At 46.0% G+C, this 10,689-nt stretch overlaps 2 protein-coding genes across 8 annotated transcripts in view; one reads left to right on the top strand and one right to left on the bottom strand.

Annotated features, from left to right (window-relative positions):
- The window catches only part of HMGXB3 (HMG-box containing 3), a 47,181-nt gene extending 46,912 nt beyond the window's left edge, over positions 1-269 (bottom strand). For 5 of the 6 annotated variants that reach the window (XM_045036978.1, XM_045036975.1, XM_045036972.1 and 2 more), the window contains exon 1: positions 133-266. The gene's annotated coding sequence lies outside the window, so the exon portion shown is untranslated. Of the gene's footprint in view, positions 1-132 lie in introns of all 6 variants that reach the window. The other variant, XM_019810700.3, reaches the window with a different exon arrangement.
- A 442-nt stretch (positions 270-711) lies between these two features.
- On the top strand, positions 712-6,985 carry TIGD6 (tigger transposable element derived 6). 2 transcript variants are annotated; one of them, XM_003981401.6, is made up of 2 exons: positions 712-847; positions 3,984-6,985. In XM_003981401.6, exon 2 carries the CDS (start codon positions 4,067-4,069, stop codon positions 5,639-5,641), a length of 1,575 nt encoding a protein of 524 aa, XP_003981450.1. In that variant the 5' UTR covers positions 712-847; positions 3,984-4,066; the 3' UTR covers positions 5,642-6,985. The 2 variants fall into 2 exon arrangements, with proteins under 2 accessions (XP_003981450.1, XP_044892921.1); XM_045036986.1 differs by having other exon boundaries at positions 722-847; positions 3,962-6,985.
- The last annotated feature ends 3,704 nt before the right edge of the window (positions 6,986-10,689 follow it).

Genomic DNA, 10,689 nt, shown 5'->3' on the forward strand with positions numbered 1-10,689 from the left:
GAAGAACACTAAGGCTTACTGCTCCTATTCTGTGGAAGTGGCAACAGGGCTCCGAGAGCCGCAGGACCCGACTCGAGGTGGCCCAGCGGGTCGGTGGCACAGTGCAGCGAGGTGCCCGAGGGCGGGACTTACCCGGAGGAGCGTGCACGCCGCGCGGCTCACATTCCCGGAGGCGTCCGGCCCGAGGGCTCGACGAGGGGGCTGGCCGGCGCACTCGCGCTCCCCGCTGTCGGCGAGAAGCGGCTCCAGTCGTGACAGCGGCAACAAGGAAGTGGAGGCGAGGGCTCGCGCGCGCATCCCGGGGGCTGGAGGAGCCCCGGCCCCGCGGCCCCGCCCGGCGACACACGGCGCGGAGTCGCGACAGCTCCTCTCGCTCCCCCTCCTCGGAGTCGCGATATGAGGTCGTGGAAGGCGGGTACGGGAGCACAGGTTCGCTCCGCAGGCTCTTCACCGACGCCTGCCGAGGGCCCCGGGGGTCAAGCCCCGGGGAACCCGAGGAAGACAGCAGGGACGCGGGCGTCGCCGCAGCACCGGTTCCGCGGCGGCGGCGGCGGCAGCAGCGGCAGCAGCACACCTCGGATCGCCAGGGAGACCCTTCCCGGCGGCCCTCGCGGCGCGCCGGAAGCGGCCACCTGCGCGTGACTGCGTGCGACCCTTTGCGCAAGCGCAACAGTCCAGCCCTAGTCGAGAGGCGGGCCCATAGGAACTCCTTAGATGCTTAGAGGGGGCTTGGTAAGGCGGACGGACTGCTTCCGGCTAGAAGTTCCGGGAGGAGGAGGAAGCTGCGGCCGCCCGCGGTGGGACGCCGGGGCCGCTTAGCCCTCGGGCGTTGCCGTAGGGCGCTCAGGTAACTGGGGCGGGGCTGTGCCGAGCGTGAGAGGTCGAGGCCACGCCTCACCTCTCAAAGCCACGTCGGGCCGTCCGGAGCCCCAGCACCTCCCTTTCAGCACGGTGTTCAAGGCCTGACCCCAGCCTTGCCCAGTCTGTCCCTGCTTTTTCAGGATAGGATTCTTACTTGTTAGTGCCGCATCAAGCTGTCCTTCTCACCCGGGTGATCTGCCCCCAATCCGTCCTTCTGCCCCACACACAGTTATGATAGTGAATTCCTGAAGTGAAACCTAGCCGAATGACCCAAGTGGAGACGGTCTGGAATCAGACAAGAATGGTATACTATTTTCCCGCCAGTGTCACAGAATGTTCCACATTTGTACAAGTCCCTGCACGACACTCACTGTCTTGCAAATGTATTTCCAATCTGCATACTTTTCTCCATGTACCACTGTCACCAACATCCTGGTCACCATTGTTTCCTCCTGGACTGATGCAGTCTCTTCCCACCTCCTCTCCTGTAGCTCTGCCATCTGCTCTCCACACAACAGGCGGAGTGATCTTTTTGCACTGTTAAGTCTGATTCGGTCACTTTCTGCTTAAGATCACTTAGTGTCTTTTCATTCACTTAGAATAAAATTCAAACTTAGCTTGACCTACGAGACTTTGGCTTGGCTCTTGCTTCATTCTCTTTCCGTGTCTCCTCTCGATACTGGTAGTTCCCAGAACAGGGTATGTAGCACTCTGTAAGTGTTCAGAACACTGACTTCGTGCTGAGTCTCCCAGGAGTTGAATCCCAGTCCTGTCGTGTGTAAGCTGTGTAAAGCATGCAAAGTAACAAGTTACGTTTATGAAGTAGATCTTCAGTAATTGGTTTCCATCTCCTCGGTAATCAGTTCTCATCTCAGTAAATGGTACCACCATCCATGGGATTGCTCAGTGCTCCAGCCAGAAATCTGGGAGTTACCTTTTGACTCCCCCTGCACCTCACATGCAGTCCATCAGCAAGATCTACAAAAACGTAGACCCAAACTATTTCTCACCATATCCACTATTCCTGTAATCCCAGTCACCATTCTCTCACTTTGGGACTCACACAGCAGCCTCCTAACTAGTCTCCCCTGCCTTTTCTCTGACCCCCTTCAGTTCCATTCTTTACCTAACAGTCATCTTTCTCCTCACTTAAAATCCTTCAGTAGCTTCCCTTTACATTCAAATTAACATATCCCAACCGTCTATGGCCTATTAGGCTAGCTTGCTTTCATCTTCAGAGTTAGGGCCACCTCTTGGGGAAATGATTTTAACCATCAGGTTCTGCACTTTGCAACCAAAGGACTCTCTAAAGCGCACGCAAATCTGGGGCACCTGGGTGGCTCAGCCGGTTAAGCGTCTGACTCTTGATTTTGGCTCAGGTCATGATCTCACAGTTTGTGGGATCAAGCCCTGTGTAGGGCTCTGTGCTGACAGCATGGAGCCTGCTTGGGATTCTCTCTCTCTCTCTCTCTCTCTCTCTCTCTCTCTCTCTTTCTCTCTTTCTGCCATCCCCCGCTCACACTGGCTCTCTCTCTCAAAATGAATAAACATTTAAAAAATGCAAATATGGGGGCGCCTGGGTGGCGGAGTCGGTTAAGCGTCCGACTTCAGCCAGGTCACGATCTCGCGGTCCGTGAGTTCGAGCCCCGCGTCGGGCTATGGGCTGATGGCTCAGAGCCTGGAGCCTGTTTCTGATTCTGTGTCTCCCTCTCTCTCCGCCCCTCCCCCGTTCATGCTCTGTCTCTCTCTGTTCCAAAAATAAATAAACGTTGAAAAAAAAAATTTTTTTTTAAATAAAAAATGCAAATATGAAAAAAAAATGCAAATATGATCATGTCATTCAAATAAACAGACCTCTCTGGCCTCTTATTGTCCCAGGATCAAGCTAGAATTTCTATGATTTGGCTCTTGCTTTCTTCTCCAGAGACTTTTTTTCCTGACCATGCCATCTTGTTTTATATAGTACTTTATTGCATTTACACCCATTTCCTTCTATTTCATGAATTCCTAGTTGTTTATACTTTCAGACCCAATATCAGTGGTTTCCTCTTTGAAGTGCACTGCCCATGCCCCACCCAGTTGATCATCCCCACTTCTGTGTTCTAGCTCAGAGTACTCTGTAACCTCTTTTATAGTTTTCCATACACTGTAGTGCTTGTCTTCTCTGAGTCCCTGGTGCGCTCCTCAATGGTGAGCACTATGTTCCATCCATCTCTGTATGGCTGGCATCGAGCACAGTGCTTAGCACGTAGAGGATGCCAAGAATGAATAGATAAGTGTGGAGGTGGTGATAGAAGTCAGCGCTTGGAAAGTTGCAGTCACAGTAGAAGGTCACAGCCCCCTGTCTTGTGAGGACTCTCATGATAAACTGTCTGCACAGGCAATTAGCAAAACTGCTACTGCCTGATCATGTTTATTTTTTTCATAGCCATATCACCCTCTATCATTCTCTTATTTATCTGTTCAGTTACTGTTGATCTTCCTCCACCATACTGTATATTCCATAAGGGCGGGGACCTTGACTGTGTTGTTCATCACGATATCCTTGCCACTTGGCACCGATAAATATTCACTAAATGAATGTGTGGCTACCACAAACATCCCCACAGTGAAAATCCTTCCAAGCCAAACAGGGGTAGAGCTTTGAAGATCTCATTTTGTTGGCATTTCAAGCAGGACTATGGAGTAGAAGAAATGCCACGAATTCGGAATCAAGAAATCTGAGCTGTGTGAACTTGGGTAGGCCCTTCTCTTGGCCTTAGTTTCTGTTTTTAAAATGAGTCAGAAAATAATCCCTTGAATTTATACAGCACACTGCTATTTGCAAACCTCTTCACCGTCTATTATTTCAATCTACTCTCATATCAGAGCAGACATTATTATTTCTACAGAAGCTCGGAAAGTGTAAGTGAACTAGATCCTCTGTAAGATCTCTTCTATTTCAAACACGCTATGAGTCTAAATAAGTAATCCCTACCAAAAGCAGTAGTATGAATCCCGTTTTCTCTTGATTTGGGCCTTATGTTATCATTTCCTAGTAGGATTTTGAAAAATCTGACCCATCGTTTAGGGGGAATCTGTGATCTTTGGTTCCCGACAGGTCCTCCATTTTGTCTCCTCAGCTTTCTACACTTGTGACAAAACAAGCCAGGAGGAGGGACACACACAGCCCTGGTAATCGTGGCCCGGCCCTCATTCTGCGGACATGGCAAACAAGGGGAACAAGAAACGTCGGCAGTTCTCCCTGGAGGAGAAAATGAAAGTCGTGGAAGCTGTAGACTCGGGAAAGAGGAAAGGCGACGTGGCAAAAGAATTCGGTATCACTCCTTCCACCTTGTCTACATTCTTAAAGGACCGCGCCAAGTTTGAAGAGAAGGTCCGGGAGGCATCCGTAGGACCCCAGCGGAAAAGGATGAGAAACGCTCTCTATGACGACATCGATAAGGCTGTTTTTGCTTGGTTTCGAGAAATCCATGCCAAAAACATTCTTGTGACTGGTTCTGTCATTCGTAAAAAAGCACTAAACTTGGCCAACATGCTTGGCTATGACAACTTTCAAGCAAGTGTGGGCTGGCTGAACAGATTTAGGGATCGCCACGGAATTGCTTTGAAAGCAGTCTGTAGAGAGGATAGTGACAGATTAATGAATGGTCTAGGAATAGATAAGGTTAACGAGTGGCATGCAGGGGAAATTATAAAACTGATTGCTGACTACAGCCCAGATGATATCTTTAATGCTGACGAGACAGGAGTGTTTTTCCAGTTGCTTCCCCAGCACACGCTTGCTGCTAAAGGGGACCATTGTAGAGGGGGCAAGAAAGCAAAGCAGCGGTTGACAGCACTCTTTTGTTGCAATGCTTCGGGGACTGAAAAAATGAGACCATTGATTGTTGGTAGGTCAGCCAACCCACGCTGTCTCAGGAATGTCCATTCCCTCCCTTGTGATTACCGAGCCAACCGGTGGGCATGGATGACGCAGGACCTGTTCAACGAGTGGCTGATGCAAGTGGATGCCAGGATGAAGCGGGCAGAGCGCCGCATCCTCCTGCTGATTGACAACTGCTCGGCTCACAACATGCTGCCACGCTTGGAAAGGATTCAGGTGGGGTACCTGCCCTCCAACTGTACTGCCGTTCTGCAGCCCCTGAATCTTGGCATAATTCACACCATGAAAGTGCTATATAGAAGCCACCTCCTGAAACAGATCCTCCTCAAGCGCCACAGCAGTGAGGATCAAGAAAAAGTGGACATGAGGCAGGCCATTGACATGATCGCTGCAGCGTGGTGGTCAGTCAAGCAGTCCACGGTGGTGAGATGCTGGCAGAAGGCGGGCATCATCCCTATGGAACTGACGGATTCCGGCCCAGAAGCAGCAGCCAGTGAACCAGAGATAGCCACTGAAGAGTTGTGGCACTCCGTGGCTATTGCCACCTGTGTCCCAAATGAAATAAATTTCCAGGACTTTGTCACTGCAGACGATGACCTTATCATCTCTCAAGATCTGATGGACACAGAGGTCATCCAGGGCACGGAGGCTGGTGAAAATACAGATGAAGCTGGAAGTGAGGATGAGGGAGAGGCATCTTCACCACAGCAGCCAAAAATCACCATCACAGAGGCCATCTCAAGTGTACAGAAACTCAGACAGTTCCTTTCCACTTGTGCAGGTGTTCCTGATGCCGTTTTTGGACAACTAAATGGCATAGATGAATATTTAATGAGAAAAGTGACACAAACTCTTGTTGACTCCAAACTTACAGATTTTCTCCAAACAAAATAATGTAGGAATTAACTGTCCCTTTTAATTTAGAAAATGTAGTTTACAAGAATAAAGTGAGTTTTGGCTTTTGTTTAAAGATAGGATACGGAACTTAAATTTTAAGATTTTGATGACAACGTTCCAGTCCTCTGAAATAATCAGGAAACTTCCTTGAACGGTATTTGGAAATGAAATTTGACTACTATGTGTGTTATCTTTTGATTCATCAGATGGTTCCCCAAGTTGTCTGCACCTTAGGGTCTCTTGAGGATCTTCAAAGAAATTTGCAAAGCCCAGGCCTTATCCCAAACCAATTAAATCACAATCACTGGTGGTGGGTCACAGGCATTAGTTTGTGGAGCTCCCCAGGTAATTCCGATGTGCAGAAAAGATTATTGGATTGGCCACAGGAAAGTCAAACACGCTGTGGGGCTAGAGCCAACTTTTTCCCAGTAAGTCTAGCTCAGTGTTTTCCAAATGCTAGCTCCCTTTAGAATCACTTGGAAGGCTTGCTAAAACCCAGATTGCTGGGTTCCACCTCCATATTTTCTGATTCAGTGGGTCTTAGGTGGGGCCCCCAAATTTGCAATCCTAACAAGTTCCTAGGTTATGCTGATATTGATGTGGTCCAGGATCCATACTTTGAGAACCACTGGTTTAGCTGGATTCTAGTACTTCTCTCTTCATTTGGCCATCTGAAAACTCCCACTCACTAGCAAAAAAGAAAAAAAAGAAAAGCCTTAGCTGTTCTTATTCCAGATCTGTTGACTCCTTTCTGCTGACTTGGTAATCTACAACCTTCCTAGCTTTTCTCCTATATGCCCCACCAGTTAGCCAGGTATTCAGTAGAGGTACATCTGTCTGTGCCCAAAGAATTAACAGGAGCCACCTAGCATATTGACACATCTTGTAATACTTGAGGCTTATTGCTTATAGGGAGCTGGGGCACAGGGGAATACGAGGTGCATTAAAGAGGAGATACAATACAAAGCAGGAGGCATGGTATAATATCAGAAAATCCTGCTAATCAGGATCACGGGAGAGAACATATGGCCCAGTGTACCTCTCACTTTCCAGACAAAGTGAGAGGGAAGTTTGTGGTAGCGAGGACATGTGTGACAGGGTTTGGCTCATCCTCTATTTGGATCATTTGCACTGTTCTCCACACCTGTGGATAATCCAGCCTGGATTTTATGATTAAGATGAAGGCACACTATGTTTACCTTTACTGAAATTACTTCACTTTTATGCCTTTATGTTTGTTCTTCAGAAATATCTGCTAGAGCTGAGTTGATTTTAAATGATTTAGGACTGTATAAACTTGTGACCACATTTATAATATTAAAGTTGCTTTCCCATAAAGAAGGATATTATTAATATCCTTGATACCCTTTATAACCCTGGTATCTATTCCTAATATGTGAGACATCTGTTTCATTTTTAGAAGGTACGTACAATACCTGTCAGTGTTGTCGGGTAGATTCCCCCCCGTGCCCACCCCCCCGCCCCCGGCCTACACACAGCTTAATTTTGTGGTTACTTCAAAAACCCATGGCAATTCAGTGATTTTTATTTCTGTAGTCATTTTAATTGAAACACACATAAAGCAGATTAATTATAGAAAGTATTGCTTCCATGTTAAACAAAACAACAACAATCACAAAAAAATGCTTAAATGGATTTTTAAAACCTTGTTTTGGATATTTTTCTTTTCAACAAACTAGTATAATTAAAAGTACTATACATATTTAAAAATTTTTTTAATGTTTATTTATTTTTGAGAAAGACAGAGACAGAGTGTGAATGGGGAAGCGGCAGAAAGAAAGGGAGACAGAATCTGGAGCAGGCTCTAGGCTCCGAGCTGTCAGCACAGAGCCTGTTGCGGGGCTTGAACTCACAAACTGTGAGATCATGACCTGAGCCGATCATGATTGGCTTAACCGACTGAACCACCCAGGTGCCCCGTTATTTAAAATTTTTTTTAAGTTTATTTATTTTTAGAGACAGAGGGAGAGAGAATCCCATGCAGGTCCATGCTGCCAGAACAGAGCCTGACATGGACTCAGTCACATGAACCACGAGATCATGACCTGAGCCAAGACCAAGAGTTGGACGCTTAACCAACTGAACCATCCAGGCGCCCCCAAAGCACTATACATATTTTTAAATCCTTAATACTTAGGAGAGGAAAACAGTGCCCTCTGGCTGAGTCCTGGGGTTCCATCTCACTGTCAGCACCTTACCTGTGGTCACCATTTTGTGTCAGGGTTACTGACATGATTTTGAGTTTCTTCCCTCACCTTTCTTCTCCTGAAGTCCACTTTGCACATGTCAGATCTATTGACATCATGCGATGGCCCCTGCCCACGTGTCTTTGGTGTCTCCTAAATGCCTTAAAAAAAAAATTAAAAAAAAAAAGACTAGATCATTCAGTTGAGTTTTAGCACCCTCTAGAGTTAGCTACAACCTACGTTTCTAGCTTGCTTGTTCCCTACAATTCAGTGTATGTGCTGCTCCTGGATAGGCCGTTTTCTTCCACTCCAACCCCATGTCTGCTGGTGTGCCTTTACCTGAATGCCTTGCCCTGCTCCCTACTTAGGTAGGCCCTGAACATAAGGCCCTTCAAGAACTAACTGGAGTCCTCTTTCTCCCAGCCTTTCTTGAGGAATTAAGCACCCTTCTGTCTCTCAGGTCCTTGGCACTTTTTGTCTCTACCACTCAAACACTTAAATGTTTATCAATGTTCTGTGGCTCTTTGACTAGACTGTAAGCTCCATGGGAGCAGGGACCCTTGTAACCTTAATGGTGCCTAGCACTGTGCTGGGCATTCATAGGCACTTCAATAAACATTTGTGTATGAATTGATATACACATGTAATGTGTCAATGCCACCTTTTAAAAAAGCTGTTTGAAGCATTGATTCTACCAGAAAATGACTTGAAGATAGGGCGGGGCTGTCCTCTATTTAAAAGAATTTACAAAGGTTTTCCATGAGTATCTTTGCCTCAAATATATTATTCCAGGCTATCATCTGTTCTTTGATAATGAAGAATTTCAACTGTTTCCTTCCATATAAAGGTATTGCAGAATTTACACACACAAGACTTTGGTATGAAAGGCTTTATTTAAGTGCCTTGCATATAGTAATATTGAGTAAATATGTGTTTAAACTTGTTTTAAAAAATAAGAAGAGAGAGAGGGGGCACCTGGGTGGCTCAACTGGTTAAGTGTCTGACTTCAGATCAGTCATGATCTCATGGTTTGTGGATTCAAACACCACATCGGGCTTTCTGCTGTCAGTGTAGAGCCTGCTTTGGATCCTCTGTCTCCCTCTCTCTCTGCCTCTCCCCCACTCTCTGTCAAAAATAAACATTTTTTTTAAATCTCACATTCTTGACTCTAATGTATCATATGAATTAGATCCTATTAGATAGAAATCGTATCTAAAGCAGAACTTTTGCGGTCTGGTTTACACTGGATAAACCTTTGATCCTGTTGGACATTAGGGTTTTTGTTTGATGCTTTGCTTTTTAAACTAAAAGAATCTAATATTATCCCTTTTGAGTCTGCTGTCTTTATCAGGCCATGATTTCTCCCTGACCCTCCTGTCCCTCGTCCCCAACTTGAGGATTTATTTTACCCCAGTTGACCAATCTACTCTGTAGGGCAATATTCTGGAACTAGGCACCCACCTCAGCTGAGCTGTTAAGAGGATAAAGTATACCTGGCCCAGACTATGTATTTTATAAATGCTATCTATGGTCATTAGTTTCCATCCCTATTCAGAACTTTACAGCTACTTTATTTAGAGGCAGGGACCTCCCTTGCCAGACCTTTTTTTCCACTAACAGATCTCTGGGTTTAGTGTTCTGGAACCACCCAGCCTAATCATTAGATAAAATTCAAGTTTTCTTTGTCCTGTTCTTAAGATGGGTTCTTTCATTAAAAAGGAAAGAAGCTAAGAATTATTGCCTATTATATTCCAAGAACCGTTTTACTCCTTATCATTTAATCTTTCCAGAAAATTGCAATGCAAAAGAACAAATAGGCTCAGATAATGTATTCCAAAGTTGCATACCTCTTCATTGTTCCTACTGCCAGAGGCCATAGTTCTTTGAAGTGGAATGTTGTAGCATATTCTAGCCACCAGAGGGCAGAGGAAGACTACATAATGGAAAAATATGGCCAATCTAAGAATCCTTAGAAGCGGCCATGTGTAATTTCTCTGACATAGCAGAGACTGAAAAGGATGACAAGGAGAGAAAAGACACAGGATGTGAGACTTGTTCGGGCAACTAAGAAATAACTGTGACTTGGACCACCTTGTGATCCACCCCATTGCACATCTACCCCTTCACCAGGGACTTTTTCCAACCATTGATAACCACAGGCCGTGTAATTGACCCTGGACAGATAGACATGCTCTGCAAATGAGGCAATGTTAGAGAATTGACTATCCACCAAACATATCCATGCTTGTAATAGTCATACATTGGACCTTATACCCACTGCTGGCCATGAAGTCTCTAAGGATGAAATACATGGCCCTATCTTCAAGGAGTCCAGTTAGGAGAGGAGAGAGGAAAAAACAACAGAATGGTAAATGCCATTTTAGGGAATATACAGAGATGAAGCCCAAAGGGAGACCCTACATGAGAGAAGAGGAATTCAGTGGGAAATTTTGCCAAGAGCAAGGGACATTTAGTAAGAAGTATTTGGAAAGACTAGTAAAAAGCTAGGCATATGGGACTGGGAGGCAACTCCTGGTGGAAGGAACAGCGTAACAAGAGCGTATGTAACAGTATTTTTAAACGGCCCATTTGGGATCACCTAAGGTCAGAGGTTATGTCAAGCAAAGGGATGTATGACAGGACAAGAGGTTGAAGATGTAAGCAAGGGCAAAGTTTTTTTTTTTTTTTTTTTACTGTTTATTTTTTAGAGAGAGAGACAGAGCATGAGTGGGGAAGGGGCAGAGAGAGAGGGAGACAAAGAATCTGAAGCAGGCTCTAGGCTCTGAGCTGTCAGCACAGAGCACGACGTGGAGCTTGAACCCATGAGCCATGAGCGAT

The sequence above is a fragment of the Felis catus genome, chromosome A1 (genome assembly GCF_018350175.1).
Source record: "Felis catus isolate Fca126 chromosome A1, F.catus_Fca126_mat1.0, whole genome shotgun sequence".
Lineage (NCBI taxonomy): Eukaryota > Metazoa > Chordata > Mammalia > Carnivora > Felidae > Felis > Felis catus.